This window comes from Tamandua tetradactyla, chromosome 24 (genome assembly GCF_023851605.1).
Source record: "Tamandua tetradactyla isolate mTamTet1 chromosome 24, mTamTet1.pri, whole genome shotgun sequence".
NCBI lineage: Eukaryota > Metazoa > Chordata > Mammalia > Pilosa > Myrmecophagidae > Tamandua > Tamandua tetradactyla.
Window position 1 is genome coordinate 21,337,200 of NC_135350.1, and position 18,111 is coordinate 21,355,310.

At 38.1% G+C, this 18,111-nt stretch overlaps 1 protein-coding gene and 1 pseudogene across 1 annotated transcript in view; one reads left to right on the forward strand and one right to left on the reverse strand.

The window, feature by feature from the left end:
- Positions 1 to 18,111, forward strand: part of MANBA (mannosidase beta) — a 136,050-nt gene that overhangs the window by 41,274 nt on the left and 76,665 nt on the right. The window contains exons 6-7 of the mRNA XM_077142671.1: positions 76 to 251; positions 828 to 938. Coding sequence (XP_076998786.1) covers positions 76 to 251; positions 828 to 938 — 287 coding nt within the window. The remainder of the gene's footprint in view (positions 1 to 75; positions 252 to 827; positions 939 to 18,111) is intronic.
- On the reverse strand, positions 1,508 to 5,505 carry LOC143668510 (cyclic AMP-dependent transcription factor ATF-4 pseudogene; annotated as a pseudogene).

Genomic DNA, 18,111 nt, shown 5'->3' on the forward strand with positions numbered 1-18,111 from the left:
GTAGGAATAATGCTTAACATAATATATATATATTTATATATTTTTTCTTTCTTTCTTTTTCTCTTTTTGCCTTAGATAACAGTGCCCAGGAATGGAATCTTGAAATAGAGTCTTCTTTTGATGTTGTGCGCTCAAAGCCAGTTGGTGGTCAAGTGACTATAGCTATTCCTAAATTGCAAACACAGAAGACATATAAGATTGAACTTCAACCTGGAAAAAGGATTGTTAAGCTCTTAGTGAAAATTAACAAGGTAAATAAATGGTAGTACTTCCTGAGACACATGGGAGAAAAAGCAATACCTGTTTAAAAGAAATGATTAGAAAGAAGGGACTGAATCTGAGAGAAAAATCAGTTTTCTCAATTTGATTTTCCATCTTCTCTTTCATTTCAACCTTGCACATATTTTGCATGCATGTAAGAGCTAAGGAATGATTTTTCCAAAATTTTAAGGTTAAAAAAATTGAAACTAATTAATTTTGGCATTTTTTTCCCCTTGAGAAGTTGTGTGCTGTGTTTTAATTTTTCTGCAGTATTTGCAATATCCTGAATATTTGTAGCAACCTGAATTCAAAATACATTCTAAGCATTATATTTAAATAGAAGCGATTATTTTTGGTACACGTAAATTATTTTGAACTGATTTTTAAAATGCTATCTATTCTTATATGATGAGATGACATGTATAATGTATAGAGAATTCTGTGTTGTTTTAGAACCCAGAATCCTTGACTAGATGAGAAATTGATATAATGCTGTGAATCATTTTATTATTTTGCTGAAAATATGCCACAGATTATTTAGAATGATTTTTTTTCTGATTTAAAAGAATATTTCTGTAGAAACTTGGTGGCCGCATGGACATGGAAGCCAGACTGGCTACAATATGACAGTTCTTTTTAAACTCGACCGAGGTTTGACTATTGAAAAATCAGTTAAGGTAAGCAAAAACTGAAATATTTTGTTAAAATTTATATTTCTTGCTATTCAGGCAATGCAGATCTGTGTAGAAAAAGAAAACAACAAAACTCTTATGACCTCCCGTCAGAGAGATGACCACTTTAAACTCTTAGTTGTATGCATCTAAAAGCTTGCGTGTGAGTGTGTGTATATTGATATTTTTAAATGGATCAGACTTTACATTTATTTTGTCAATGAACAGGTTACTGCTATATTTTTTAATTGTACTTTGTATCGAAGTAGCATGTATATAATTTTAAGATCAAGTATTACTAGCAGGGTTAGAGAAAAAATAGGATCTTTTGCCTAACTCTTCCCATTCCACTTCCTGTTTCCCAGAACCAATAGTCTAACTTTTACCTATTTCTTTTATTTATTTACATTTTTCTAAATTACATACTTTTACTGGTATTTTCAAATTTTTGTTTTGAATATTATTTTTTGACTTCAGACTCTAGAGAATGAAGATATAGCTCTTTTTTTTTTTTCCAGTACAAAGTAATTTATTCCAACACAGATTCAAAGCACATATGCTCCTGACTACCCAAATTAGAGGGCCCTTTTCTTCCCTCTTGCTTCGCAGACCTCTGCAATCAGATCCTTCAGATTCTGGATGTCCTTTGCCAAGGAACCTGCCCTCTCCTTCAGAGCCTCATCCTTCTTTTCCAGCTCTTTACACTCTCTGGGGAGGGCCTCCTGCTCTGCCCTCTACTTCTGGCCGTACCCAGTGGCTGTTGACTTGTTCTGCTCCATTACTTTCTCCAGCTTCTTATCCAGTTTCTTTCCCTTTTCTTTTACTGCTACCATCTCCTCCCCAGGGGAATCATATGGTTTGGGGTGGTTTACCAAGAGTACCTGGAGAAGGCAGGTTCCCGTTTGGAGAGCCCCTGGAAGTAGAGGGGTCAGAGAGCCCAGATAGGGTTGGGCTCATAAGGATGCCGCTGTCATCTGAGGAGCCGTCCTCCTCCTTTATGCACTGAGTCGGGTTTCCTCTCTCCTCCAGAGATATCCTCTTCACTGCCTAGCTGTCAACTAAAGGAATCATCTGGAGTGCCCTGGGGGAACGGGAAAAAGAATGGAGGAAGGCGAAGGGGGCAACCTGGTTAGTTTTTGGTAGACTTTCTGGAAGATGGCTAATTGAGTACACCATCTGGGAGCGGGCTCCTTATTAGTCTCCTAGACTGGAGGTCAGAAGTGATCACACATATCATCCAGTGTGGCCACAGACTCCTCCGGCATGGTTTCCAGGTCATCTACACCTAAGAGGGCGTCGGAGTCAAGCTCCTTCGGATCCGTTTTCTCCACCACATCCCAGTCTGTTCCTGAGAAGGCGTCCATCTCGCCGTCCTCTGAGGCACTGTGGAACCCATCCACAGCCCGCCACTGGGAGGAGTCCCCTTAGCCTTGTCGCGGGAGAACCCCTGCGGCCTGAAGTGCTTGGCCATCGCCAGGTGGTCATCTAAGAGTCCTAGGCTTTCGTCAGCCCCCAAACTCTACTGGTCAAAGTGGGGGCATCAAATCCCCGGCCAACCCCTCCTGCTCAGGAAGCGCCTTCTGGTCGTGTTGCCAGGCTTTGTAGATTCGGGGAATGTGCTTAATTAGAAGGTGTCTTTGTGGATTACAGCAGTGCTGCTTCCGGATGCCCTGAAAAGGGTCATGGTTTAAGCTGCTGCTGCAGAGCCTGGGACTGTTGTAGCCCCTGCAAAGGCCAAAACTGTCGCAGGCACCGCTGCCTCCTCTAGGCCCCCGGCGGCCACTGTCCCTGCGCGAGGGGAGGAGGGGAGGCGCGGGGCACTGGCCGAAGCATCCGACAGTGGGAGAGAAAATTGTTTGTGGCTCTTTTACATGTTTCTCTTCCCAACCCCCTCTGACCACCAACACGTAAGGTTTGCCTCCTTCTACCTACCATTTTGGTTAAAAATGTCCTGGTCATTTTCATTAACTGAATAGTCAGTGTTTACATTATTGTGCTATGAAAATGTTATTCAAGATTGAACCACATGATATACTAACATAACTTTAGTTATCATTATGACTATATATTTAATCATGTGTAGTTATATTGACTTAATGACCGCCTCCTACTTTAAGTTGCTTAGTTTTCTCTTTACCTTTCTCTAATTCATATCCAAATTCTCTGACAGACCTGAAATATCTTTCAAGTCAAACACACTAGGTAATCTATCAGATGATGATGATGATGATATTTCTTCTTGAAATGATCTCTCCTAGGCCACTTTCACATCTAATCTTGAGTGGTTACTTTCTAGACCTTCATTACCGTTGTCCTAGAATTCCCTTTACTATTACTTAGAAATTTCCTTCAGGTATCTTCCAGGAATTCCCTTTATCTCTCTTCTAGGGATTCTAGATATTTCTTTCATCTTTCTCTTGGACTAAACATAAAGCCCTTTCTTAGCTCCTCTGTTTCGCTTTTTCTTTTTTTATTTCCTACTTTTGGTCAAACACTTACTTCAATAGATTCCTGAGAACATATGTGTGGGAAATGACGTCTTTGAGACCTTGTAAATGCACAAAAATATAAAGTCTCTCCTCACAGGTGTTTGATATTTTGGCTGTGTTTAGAAGTCTAAGTTGGAAATCATTTCCCTAGAATTTTGAAGACATTACCTCATTATTTTCTAGCTTTTAGTATTTTTGTTCTGAAATGTAAATACATTCTGATTTGTTCTTTAGTATGGAACTGTTTTGCTTTTGTTTCTGGAAGTTTTTAGGATCTCTTTTGATGATAATCTGAAATTTCAAAATGATGTTTCTGATGTGTGTATGTATGTGTTTTAAATTTGTTGTGTTGATCGTTTTGTGAATCTCCCAATCTGGAAACTCAATTTAGAAATTTTCTGGTATTTTATCTTTGATAAATTCTTTTCATCATTATTTTTGTTCTCTGTTTCTAGTTCAACTATTAGCCAGATATTGGACTTCCTGTACTGAGTAATTTTCTTAGCTTTCCTCTTCTGTATTCCATCTTGTCTTTTTATTCTACCTTCTGGGAGATTTACTTAACTTTATCTTCATTTCTTTATTGGATGTTTTCTGTTACCACTTTAAAAAATTTCTGAAAGTCTTTTTGTTCTTTAATTTGTATTTCATGGTTATAGTATAGTCTCTTTTCTTTTATGAGTATTAATTATTATTGTAAATATTTTGTGTGTATCTTTGCTAGTAAGGAAAATCTCCAGTCTCTTAGCTGGGGAAATATAAGACTGGTTGTCAGAAGTCAGAGGGTCTAGTGGAAGGATGGAATTAAGATTCTAGCCTTTGAGTATAGTGTTTCACTGATTTCCCCATGCACAGTGTGCTTGATATCTTCAAGTCTCATCTCTAAAGGTTAAAATTCAACTTTTCTAAAGGCCCAAATCTTTCATCTTTTTCTGGAATTAGGGAGAGGATCTAGGAGCCTAATTTCTTCTTGAAAAGCCTTTCATGCAGGGCAGGCTGCGGTGGCTCAGTCACAGAAGTCTCGCCTGCCATGCAGGAGACCCGGGTTTGATTCCCAGTGCTGGCCCATGCTGGCGGTGGGGTGGGGTGCGGTGGGGGGTGGTGAGGGGGTAAGGGGGGGGAAGTGGGGGGTGGGTGGGGAAAATCTTTCATATGCAGTTTGCAGTATTGTCTTCAAAGGAACATAGTCCTTTTGTCTATGTGGGCTTATATTTCAGCTTTCGCTGTTCTTTGGACTTAGTTAGCTCTCATCCATTAGCTTTCAAGATTTTAAAATGTGTCATCTCTCATCTGTTGTCACATTCTTTCAAATTCTCTTGTCCTTAGGATTTTATATATTATTTATTCTCTTATGTCATTTTTGTTGGGTTTTAGGGAGGAGTAGTGGTGTACTTGCATGCAAACTTAACTGGAATATCTCAGCATTGCTATTTTTTTAAATATTATTGAAGCAGCAGGGCTTTATTGAGCATATTCCATGTGACTGACACTGTGCTAACATTCTGGAGTGGTTTAGAAGAAAACTATGGTGTTCTAGTTACACAGTATCCCGAAATATGTTGTTTATTTTTTAATGGTTGTGTAGTATCCCGTTGTATAGCTGTACTTTAAGTTATTTAACTTATCTATTGCTCAACATTTAGGTTGTTTCAAATTTTCACTATTATGAATGATGCTATAGTGAACATCAGAATTTTTATATATTTTTAATTTTTTCAAGTAGAATTGATGAGTTAAATGGTATGTATATTTTTAAGAATTTTGAAATTCCATATATTGCTACATTGCCCTCCACAGATTCATTTGTACTTCCACCAGGATTGCATCAAAGTTTCTTTGATACAGTAGATATTTACATTAAAAATTACTGGCCAATCCTAAAATGAATGAATGAATGAATAAATAAATAAATGGTATTTTCATATTTTATTTTGCATTTATTTTATTCCCAGTGATGCTAGATACAGCACATATTTATGGGCTACTTACGTATTTTCTTTGTTAGTTGCCTAGTCATGTATTATATTCATTTTTTTTTTTTTTGGTTTACTTACCTTTTTGTTATTTTTAAGTAAGAGATTCATTATAATGTTAGTCTCAAGAAGTAAATATCTCAGAAATTCATCCTCAGTGTTTTTCTCCCTCTTAACTTGGATTTGTTTGGGACATACTCAAATGTGTGTACATGGATATTTATGCGTGTGCACTCATTTGAACATGAGGTTTGGTTCAGATCACTATAAGCTTGCCAACATATTGATTTCAATTTACTCCCTTGCTATTTCACGTAGGTATATTTTGCCGTGCCGACTACATACAGCATAGGCTTTCCAAGGGGGTAGAGTGTTGATCTCAAATCCATTTCGAATTTCTTAGAATACCCTTTGCTCTTTTATTTAGCAAATATTTATTGAGTATTGTGGTGGTTTGGAACTACTATGTATCCCAGAAAAATATACTCATAAACGTAATCCATTACTATGGGTGTGAACTCTTGTAAATGGCCCCTGCTTAATCCTATGACTGAAGGCCTTATGGAGAAAGTCATAGAGAGAGAGCAAGAAAACCAGAGGGAGCAGCCAGAATCTGGAAGCCAGTGGAACCCAGAAGTGAATGGAGAAACCAGGAAAGGCCACTGTGTGCACTGCCACGTGACAGAAGAACCAAGGACTAAGGAGTCTTGGCAGCCAGCCCCAGAATGCCATAGTCTTCCAGGAGAAAGCATCGCCTTGACAGTGCCTTGATTTTGGGCTTCTCTTAGCTCAAAACTGTGAGCCAATAAATTATCATTATTTAAGTCAACCCATTGCCTGGTATGTGCTTTATCAGCCAGGAAACTACAAGTTTTTGGAAGGAAGAATTTCCATCTCTGCTTTGGCAAGTCAGCTTCTCCTGGAAAATTCATCAGAAACCTTCATCGAGGTTCCCAGCTTGCTGCCTGCCTGATGGATTTTGAACTTGCCCATCCCCATAGTCACGTGAGCCAATTCCTATAATAAATCTCATTTATTATATGTTAGTTATCTTTCCCAGGGGAACCATGACTAATGCAAGCACTTATTATATGTAAGGCAAGGTGGTGTGCGAGCAATATAGTGATAAGCAAGAGAGACAATATCTTTGTTCACATGTAATTTATAGTCTATTGGGTGAGACGGACGTTAAGAAAATAATTATACAGAAATTACAGGCAGTCTTGCTTTGCAGAATACCATGGTAACTGAAACTGCATATTGGAACTCTGTTCTTTTTGCAGTTCTGAGATGCGTGAGTTTCAGTTAACTTTGTATTGTGCAAGGCAAATACGCCTGTACTTAATTATAATTGGAATTAGTGCTGCAAAGGAAATATTAAATATAATGAGAGCTATAATGATTTTAGTAGTTGTGTAATAAATTTTGGATGAATGGAAAGATTAAGCAAGCCACATTATTTATATTATATAAATATAAGTGAAGCTTTCATATAGTGGGCCCTAAATGTCAGTCCATTTAATGAATTGTTTTTTTAAATAATCAAGTGCTGAGAATTGAGATTCACTTGTGAATTAAATTTTATAGACATATCCCTCTTTCTTCCGGAAAGGACTTGATTGACTGTGAGAGGGATATCACTCATTCTATTTCCTTTTTTGTCTTTCCTGACAGAAAGTGATAAATAATAAAAGAATTTATTTTTAAATTAAGAAAGGGTTTATTTATAGGCAAATAACGAAAAGCATTTAACACATAAGTAAATCAAGTGAGTAAGTGCACTGGGATTTATGAAATAGGACACTGTATTTAGGACACTTTCTGAAATGGATTATATTTTAGAGAGGGAAAAACATCAAGGACCAAAACCAAAAGGCCCTAAAAACTGGCAGATCAATAGTAACTCATGACAAAGCAATAATAAAATGAATATGGTCTCATATGGTATTGCCAGTGATTGAATCATTCATTGGCATTTCTGAGGCTCAGAGTGTATTGGTGAAAATGTGGTGTTTCGTTTTATAATTTCCCAAATTACTAAATCCTTACATTTGAAATAAAAAATTAAATACCTTACTTGCATATGCAATTATTATTTTCTTAGGCAAAGTTTTAATTGTTTTATTTTTTAGCTTAGGAATACATACTGCACAGAGGAAAAAGCTTGGCCTCATTAAAACCTGGCTCTTTTTAACCCACAAAGTGAAAAATTTACACTGAAATGATCAGGAATTTTTCCTTGTGGCAATGTCAGAAAAAAGTCTAAACTGCAAAATTTACTATTACCCAACATGCAAACTTAGATTTCTGGGAATATGTTTTTCTGAGCACATTAAGTATATAAGTAGGCAAAGTGATTGCTCTGTTTTCTTTCTCACTAGTATACATCTTAAGTGAAAAGCAGTGGATAGGCAGCTTACTGGGAGATTTCACATTGCCTGACTACAACATTGCCTTGAATTTAGCAAATTGTATATAAAATAGGATAATCTGAGTCCACTGAAGAAACATATGCTCTTTTTGGCAACATGAGTAAATTTGTTTCTCCTAATTGGATTTGGGTGCATGTGTAAGTGAATGATAAGAGTCCAGTGGGCATTGCCTGCCAACAAAGCAAGAGGATTAAGTGAACTTCAAGAACCTTCCTGGAGATGGGAGGGGCCAAGATGGCGGCTTAGTGAGGTGTGGGATTTAATTTGTCCTGCAGAGCAGCTAATCAACAGCCAGGAACAGTACAGAACAACTGCAGGGTCACATCAGTGACTGAACATACAGCGTACACCAGTCTGGACCAGCTGGACCAGCTGTGAGCCCACCCAGAACTGTAAGTTCCCCAAGCCACAGTGGTTTGTGCCCCTGTCCCACAGGTGCTTCCCAGAGGGGAAAGGAAAGAGAGTTTACCAGCAGCAAGGGCTGAGCACAACCAAACTCCAATTGTGGAATTAATTAACAAATTCTGACTACTAAAAATAGGCCCCCAGCTCAGTTGAACCTCAAATAAAAGCTGAGGTCGCTGGTTTTTGCCCCAGCACAGAGAAGGCAGGGCTGACAGAAAAAGAAAAACAAGAAAAAACAGTTTTTTTTTTTTATCTGAAAAGGTCTGGGCCCTGAAGGAAAGGAGGGGACACATAGGACCTGGAGATACACAGAGCAACGTACCAACTTAAGCTCTTGATTGGCAAACCTGAGGAACGGGGTTGAGGGGAGCCCTGCTCTGAAAAAGATTTTTCTCTTTCATTTTTGTGGCTGTGTTTCTATGGCTTGACTGCTCTTTGGATATAGCTACAAGGCTTCTTGGGCTCCACTGCCTCAGGCATAGGCAGAATTAAGCTTGTTTGAGTGTTTGTCTGGAACCTGTGCCTTCCCCAGAAGAGGAGTGGGGCCCAGCTCAGGTGGATTCCCTCCCTCAAGAAATTCAGACCCCAGGGTCTGGAAAAGGGAAGTGAGTAAAGCCAGCCTACAACCTCTCCTCTGTCTCCACCACAACCTCAGCAGGGAGAGTCTGCTGAAGTTAAAGTTACCGCATCACCTTATGCTGGTGGGACCTGCAGGCAGACAAGTGCCTCATGCTGGGAAGAATAGGAAAATGGAAAGGTTTTCACAGGAAAACCTTTCAATCTGCTGGGTCTCACCCTCAGGAGAAACTGATGCAGGTGACTCTCTCCTCCTGACAGGAGGACAGTTTGGTCTGGGAAAATCTGGCTGGGGTCTATAATACCTAAGTAGACCCTCCTAAGGGGTGGGAAAAAGGCACCATACAGGCAGGGCAAGAATCAAGAAAACAAGAACTGAAAAATTCTTATCTATTGAACAAAACCTAAGCTAGAGGTCCAGAATAAGCTGAACTGAATGTCAAAGAACAGTTAGACAACAAATTCATGCAGCAAGAAAATCCTAGGTAAAAAAAGTGAAAACCATTTCCAGAATAAATTAATTAAGGTAATTAAATGCCTAGATGTCAGCAAAAAATAACTAATCATACTAGGAAAATTGAAGATATGGCCCACTCAAAGAAACAAACCAACAATTCAAATGAGATACAGGACTTGAAACAATTAATTCAGAATGTTTGAACAGACATGGAAAACCTCATCAAAATTCAAATCAGTGAATTGAGGGAGGATATAAAGAAGGCAAGGGACAAACAAAAAGAAGAAATTAAAAGTCTGAAAAAACAAACCACATAACTTGTGGGAATGAAAGACACAGTGGAAGAGATGAAAAAAAACAAACAATGGAAACCTACAACTCCAGATTTCAAGAGGCAGAAGATAGGATTAATGAACAGGACAGGACATCTGAAATCTGACAAGCAAAAGAAAATATAGGGAAAAGAATGGAAAAATATGAGCAGAGACTCAAGAATTGAATGACAACATGAAGCACATTAATATACATGTTGTGGGTGTCCCAGAAGGAGAAGAGAAGGGAAAAGGAGGAGAAAAACTAATGGAGGAAATTATCACTGAAAATTTCCCAACTCTTATGAAAGATTTAAAATTACAGATCCAAGAAGTGCAGTGTACCCCAAACAGAATAGATCCAAATAGACATACTCCAAGACACCTACCAATCAGAACATTAGATGTCAAAGAGTAAGAGAGAATCTTGAAAGCAGCAAGAGAAAAGTAATCCATCACATACAAGGGAAGGCCAATAAGGCTGTGTGTAGATTTCTCAGTAGAAACCATGCAGGCGAGAAGACAGTGGGATGATATATTTAAATTACCAAAAAAGAAAAACTGCCAACTGAGAATTCTATATCCAACAAAATTGTCCTTCAAAAATGAGGGAGAAATTAAAACTTTTTCAGACAAAAAAAATCACTGAGAGAACTTGTGACCAGGAGACCGGATCTGCAAGAAATACTAAAAGGAGCACTAGAGACAGAGAGGAAAAGACAGGAGAGAGAGGTATGGAGAAGAGTGTAGAAATGAAGACTATCAGAAAAAGGAAAAAAGAAGGAAAATTAGATATGACATATAAAATCCAAAAGGCAAAATGGTAGAAGAAAGTACTGCCTGTACAGTAATAATACTAAATGTTAATGGATTAAACTCCTCAATCAAAAGACATAGACTGGCAGAATGGATTAAAAAACAGGACCCATCTATATGCTGTCTACAAGAAATGCATCTTAGACCCAAGGATAAACATAGGTTGAAAGTGAAATGTTAGGAAAAGATACTTCATGCAAATAACAATCAGAAAAGAGCAGGAGTAGCTATACTAATATCCAACAAATTAGACTTCAAATGTAAAACAGTTAAAAGAGACAAAGAAGGACATTATGTATTAATGAAAGAAACAATTCAACAAGAAGACATAATAATCGTAAATATTTATGCACTGAGCCAGAATACTACAAAACACATGAGGCAAACACTGAAAAGAGAAATAGACCCATCTACCATAATAGTTGGAGACTTCAGTTTCCCACTCTCATCAATGGACAGAACATCTAGACAGAGGATCAGTAAAGAAACAGAGAATTTGAATAATGCAATAAATGAGCTAGACTTAACAGACATTTATACAACATTACACCCCACAACAGCAGGGTATACCTTTTTCTCAAGTGCTCATGGATCATTCTCGAGGATAGACCATTATGCTAGGTCACAAAGCAAGTGTCAATATATTTAAAAAGATTGAAATAATACAAAACACTTTCTCAGATCATAAAGGAATGAAGTTGGAAATCAATAATAGGCTAAATGCCAGAAAATTCACAAATATATGGAGGCCCAACAACACACTCTTAAAGAACCAGTGGGTCAAGGAAGGAATTACAAGAGAAATCAGTAAATATCTCGAGGCAAATGAAAATGAAAACATGACATATCGAAATTTATGGGATGCAACAAAGGCAGTGCTAAGAGGGAAATTTATTGCCCTAAATGCCTATATTAAAAAAGAGGAAAGAGCAAAAATCAAGGAATTAACAGTCCACTTGGAAGAACTAGAGGAAGAACAGCAAACCAATCCCAAAGCAAGCAAAAGGAAAGAAATAATGAAGATTAGAGCAGAAATAAATGAAACTGAGAACATGAAAGCAATCAAGAAAATCAACAAAATCAGTAGTTGATTCTATGAGAAAATGAATAAGATTGATGGACCCTTAGTAAGGTTGGCAAAAAGAAGAAGAGAGACGATGCGAATAAAGAAAATCGGAAATGGAAGAGGAGATATATAACCACTGACCCCACAGAAGTAAAGGAAGTAGTGAGAGGATACTATGAACAACTTTATGCTAATAAACTTGACAATGTAGATGAAATGGACAACTTCCTAGAAAGGCGTGAACAACCAACATTGACTCAAGAAGAAATAGACGACCTCAGCAAACCAATCACAAGTAAAGAAATTGAGTCAGTCATTAAGAAGTTCTCCAAAATGTAAAGTTCAGGACCAGATAGCTTCACATGTGAATTCTACCAAACATTCAAGAAAGAATTAGTACCAATCCTGCTCAAACTTTTCAAAATTTGAAGAGGAGGAAAAGCTATCAAACTCATTCTTAGAAGGCAACATCACCCTCATACTAAACCCAGACAAAGATATTACAAAGAAAGAAAACTGCAGACCAGCCTCTCTTATGAATATAGATGCAAAAATCCTCAACAAAATTCTTGCAAATTGAATCCAGCAGCATATTAAAAGAATTATACACCATGACCAAGTAGGATTCATCCCAGGTATTCTAGGATTGTTCAACATAAGAAAATCAATTAATGTTAATACACCATATCAACAAATCAAAGCAGAAAAAACACAAGATCATCTCAATGGATGCAGAAAAGGCATTTGACCAAATTCAACATCCTTTCCTGTTGAAAACACTTCAAAGAATAGGAATAGAAGGGAAGTTCCTCAACATGATAAAGGGAGTATATGAAAAACCCACAACTAACATCATCCTCAATGGGGAAAAACTGATAACATTCCTCCTAAGATCAGGAACAAGACAAGGATGTCCACTATCACCACTGTTATCCAGCATTGTGTTGGAAGTTCTAGCCAGAGCAATTAGACAAGAAGAAGAAATACAAGGCATCAGAATTGGAAAGGAAGAAGTAAAGCTCTCACTATTTGCAGATGATATGATACTGTATGTTGAAAATCCTGAAAAATCCACAGCAAAACTACTAGGGCTAATAAATGAGCAAAGTGGCAGGTTACAAGAGCAACATTCCTAGTGTTTCTATACACTAGAAATGAATAATCTGAGGGGGAAATCAACAAAAAAATTCCGTTTACAATTGCAACCAAAAGAATAAAATATTTAGGACTAAATTTAGCCAAAGAGACAAAAGACCTATACAGGGAAAACTATAAGAAATTGTGAAATCACGGAAGACCTAAATAAATCGAAGGGCATAACATGTTCATGGATTGGAAGACTAAATATAGTTAAGATGTCAATTTTACCTAAATTAAATTGCAGATTCAATGCAATACCAGTTAAAATCCCAAAAACTTACCTGTCAGAAGTAGAAAAACCCTTAACCAAATTATCTGGAAGGGCAGGATGCCCCAAATAGCTAAAAGTATACTGAGAAAGAAAATTGAAGTTGGAGGTCTCATGCTACCTGACCTTAAGGCATAGTACAAAGCTACAGTGGTCAAAAAAGGATGGTACTGGCATACAGATAGATATACTGACCAATGGAATAGAATAGAGTGTTCAGATATTGACCCTCTTATCTGTGGACAATTTATCTTTCGTAAGGTAGTCAAGCCAACTCCCCTGGGACAGAACAGTCTCTTCAATAAATGGTGCCTAGAGAACTGGATATCCACGTGCAAAAGAATGAAAGAGGATCCATATCTCACACCCTATACGAAAATTAACTCAAAATGGATCAAAGACCTAAACGTTAGATGTAAGACCATAAAACTGTTAGAAGAAAATGTAGGGAAATATCTTATAAATCTTGTAATAGGAGGCGGTTTCCTAGACCTTACACCTGAAGCAAAAGCATTGAAGAAAAAAATAAATGAGTGGGAACTCCTCAAAATTAAACACTTTTGTGCATCAGTGAACTTCATCAAGAAAGTCAAAAGACAGCCTATACAATGGGAGACAATATTTGGAAATGATATATCAGATAAAGGACTAGTATCCAGGATATATAAAGAGATTGTTCAACTCAACAACAAAAAGACAGAAACCCAATTACAAAATGGACAAAAGACTTGAACAGACACTTCTCAGAAGAGAAAATACAAATGGCCAAAAGGCACATGAAATGATGCTCAACTTCCCTGGCTATAAGGAAAATGCAAATCAAAACCATAATGAGATATCATCTCACACCTACCAGAATGGCCATTATCAATGAAACAGAAAACATCAAGTGCTAGAGAGGATGTAGAGAAAGAGGTACACTTATCCACTGGTGGGAATGTCAAATGGTACAACCACTGTGGAAGGCAGTTTGGTGGTTCCCCAGGAAGCTAAGTATAGAATTGCCATATGACCCAGCAATACCATTGCTAGGTATCTACTCAGAGGACATGAGGGCAAAGACACAAACAGACATTTGCGCACCAATATTTATAGCAGCATTATTTACAATTGCCAAGAGATGGAAGCAGCCCAAATCAAGAGATCAACAGATGAGTGGCTAAACAAGCTGTGGTATATACATACGATGCAATGTTACGTAGCTATAAGACAGAATAAAGTTATGAAGTATGTAACAACACGGATGGACCTTAAGGACATTATGCTGAGTGAGATTAACCAGAAACAAAAGGACAAATGCTGTATGGTCTCACTGATATGAACTAGCATTTATGAATGAACTTGGATAATTTCAGTTAAGACCAGAAGTCATCAGGAGATAGAAATAGGGTAGATATTGGGCAGTTGGAACTGAAAGGATACAGATTGTGCAGCGGGACTGATTATAAAAATTCCGATATGGATAGCATAATACTACCCTAATTGTAATACAATAATTTTAGAACATTGAATGAAGCTGAATGTGGGAATGACAGAGGGAGGAGGCCTGGGGGCACAAATGAAATCAAAAGGAAAGATATACGATAAAGACTGAGATGGTGTAATCTAGGAATGCCTAGAGTGTATAATGATAGTGACTAAATGTACAAATTATAAATGTTTTGCTTGAGGAAGAACAAAGTAATGTCAATAATACAGGGTGTTGAAAATAGATGGTAACTCATATTTTAAAACTTGAATTTATGTGTGAGACTAAAGCAAAAAATATTTATTTGGTACAAAATTTATATTTTGACTAGTGCATTTCCTAATATAACTTATGTGGACAACTTAATTGAACGCCATAAGTACATGGAACCTTAAGTAGGCCATGAGATTTTGTAGGTTTGTCCAGAGTGATGCCTCGATAAATTCCAGAAGGATTTGAACAATGAATAAAAAAGTATTTGCAAAGTGCCCTTGGGGGAATGGTTAGAAAAGGGGAAAATTCAACTTTTCCAAGTGGAGAATTCTTGATATTCTCACAAGCAGTGGGGACAACCAAAGCAACAGGCTGAGTTTTGGGGTTTGTTCATATGAAACTTAACCCTGCAAAGGATAGGCTAAGCCTACTTAAAATAGGCCTAAGAATCACCCCCAAGAGAACCTCTTTTGTTGCTCAGATGTGGCCTCTCTCTCTCAGCCAACACAACAAGCAAACTCCCTGCCCTCCCCCTCTTTTCATGGGACATGACTCCCAGGGGTGTGGACCTTCCTGACAACTTGGGACCAAAATCCTAGAATGAGCTGGGACTCAGCACCAAGGAATTGAGAAAATCTTCTCAACCAAAAGGGGAAAGAGAGAATTGAGACAAAATAAAGTGTCAATGGCTGAGAGATTCCAAACAGAGTTGAGAGGTTATCCTGGAGGATATTCTTATGCGTTAAACAGATATCACCTTTTTAGTTAAGGTTAACAGAGAGGGTGGAGGGAAGTGCCTGAAAATGTAGAGCTGTGTTCCAAGAGCCATATTTCTTGAAGATGATTGTATAATGATATAGCTTTCGCAATGTGACTGTGTGATCACTGAAACCTTGTGTCTGATGCTTCGTTTATCTTCGTTATGGATAAATGAATAAAACATTTGGATTAAAAATAATAATAGGGGAAACAAATGTTAAAGTAAATTTAGTAGATTGAAAAAAAAGAACCTTCTTGCAATATAATGCAATCGAGTTCTACATTCCTGATTAAAGCATCTGATAGATCATTATACATAAATTGTTTTGTTAAAGAGCTTTCTAGGAGACAGCGGGGAAAAATCGCCCCTGTCCTTTCAAATAATGCTCTCAAACTCTAGAGAAAAATTAGTCCCTCCCAAACCCCATCCATCTGAGACTCACAAATTTATAAAATGCAATTAAGATAAGTTTCTCTCTAAAGGCATAACCATCCATTTTGTCTCTAAATCCATTCATAGGATTTATGGTAACCTTAGGTAGAAGATATTGAGAGCAAAAATTTGATACCACTTTAAAAAAATAACTAGGTCCTGCCCAGTTTGGGATACAGAACTACAAATTGGAAAGAACTGCTCTTTGGCATTTATTAGCTATTGGCTATTTACTTAATTCTTCAAGTGCCATTTCCTTGTATATAAGTTGGAGGCCAAGAACCTGAGGTAGCTTGGGTCTGGCTTACAGTACATATCATGCATGGTATGTAGCAGCAGTGTTAATCCCCTTCATAGATTTCCTCCTTTCTCCAGCATCAACCTGTGTGTTTGCCGTTGGCTGGGGTAACACTCTGCTCTTACCCCTCACTCTTGGTATTACCTCATTTGTGGGCCAAACACTAAGTTTGGGGATATTCAGATGAAAGAAGACCTAGGCCATACCTTTCAGGAACTCACTTCCTATTTATGTTGTTCGATATTGCTGCTATTTTGAGAGTTTGTGAGTGTGTGAGAGTGTGTGCATACACTCCGTATTTTGAGTATTTTGAGAGTGTGTGTATACACTATGGGAGTATAGTGGATACAGGGAGACTCTACTGGAACTATTTAAAGAGCCAAAGCATTGACTCTTATTCTAACCCTCTTGGCAGAGGATGTATACTCTCTCACATGCTAAATATTTTGCATGTTGTTTTCATGAAGGTGGAAAAAAGAATGAGTCATTCGAACTTACCACAGAGAAAGAAGAGGAACTTCTGTGTTTTTCTTTCCGTGGGAAACAATCCTTCATTCATGCTAATATGTTTGCATCATTATTCTTTACACATAAAGATGCCACACTTTGGTTTGACCAACAACAGAAGGGAAGGAAGATGTGTTACACCATTTCTTGAGTTAATGCATGTGTGAGTAATGTGCTCTTTGGCTCCAGCTGCTGGAGAGTTTCTTACTTTTGTGGCTCATTCATTCAGTGAATACTCAGGGAGCATCTACTGTGTTTCAGAAACTTTGGTGGGCCCTAGTGATAGAGCATTGGATAAGACACTTTCCATTTTCCTCTGAGACCTAATAGAATTTATAATCTGGCTGGGAAGTTAAATATTTAAATAAGGAATTGCAATACAATGTGATAAGCACTTTTGAGGAAACATGAATCACAGTGGAAGCCCAGAGCAGGGGTGTTCTGGAAGATTCCTGAAGAAGGTGATGCCTACATCCTGAAAGAAAGCAGAATTTGGCCACGAGGCAGAGGGAAGGGCATACGTGAAGGCCCAGCGGCTAAAAGGAATATGGTGTCTTTGTGAAAGTGGAAGAAGTTTCACTCTGGCTGTGTTTGAGTTTGAAGTAAAAGAACAAGCCATGGTATGGTAAAGGTAGACTGGGGCAGGGTCAAGGAGGGCCTTGTGAGGAGTGTGAGGGAACCAGGGCTGTCCTGGTGCCATGGGAATTCTTGAAGGGTTTTAAGGAGGGAGCAAGGATTATATTTGTGTTTTACAAAAATTGTGTAGAATTAGATTGGTAGAATGGTGAGAATGGGAGGCCAATTAGAAGACTATGACCGTAATTCATGCGCGAGATGAAATTGCCTAGTCCACAGCATTGCCGAAGAAAGAGATTTCAGAGAGATTTAGGACCTGATACCATCAGGCTTGAAAATGTGGGGGTGGGAGAGAAGGAATCAAGAATGATTCCTAAGTTGCTGCTTTGGGCCATTGAACAGATGGCAGTTCTCTTCTTTGAGTTAAAGTACTGTGAAAGAAGAGCAGGTGTTGAAGATGGGGTAGGGTCAAGATTCTTTCAGTGTTAGATGTGCTTCATGTGGAGTAATGGAGAGTTATCCAGGGAATAATATTTGATGGGCATTTTATTATATACGCCTGTACCTTAGAAATTAGATCTTGGTTAAGGGTACAGATGTTTAAGTCTACTTATAGACTAGAGATGATAATTTTTGCATTGGGAGGGGATGAGCTACCTCAGCAACGGCAAGGAAAGAAGGGCGAGCACGCAACCCCAGAGAACTGTAGTAAGTAATGAGGCGAAGAGGGAAAAAGCCCCATAGAGGAATCTGAGGAGGAATGCCAAAGAGGTAAGGAGAAAACAGTTTGAGCATGGAGACACAAGAGTCAGAACGAGAGAGGATTTGGAGAAACAGGGACTGTTCAAAGAGTGTCAGATTCTGCAGGGAGCACAAATGAGAAAAGGATCAAGAAAGATATTTTAGACTTGGCAGTAAGGTGATCACTGGTGACCTCGACCAGAATGAAAATCACACTGAAGTGGGTCAAGGAACAGCTAAAAGATTAGGAG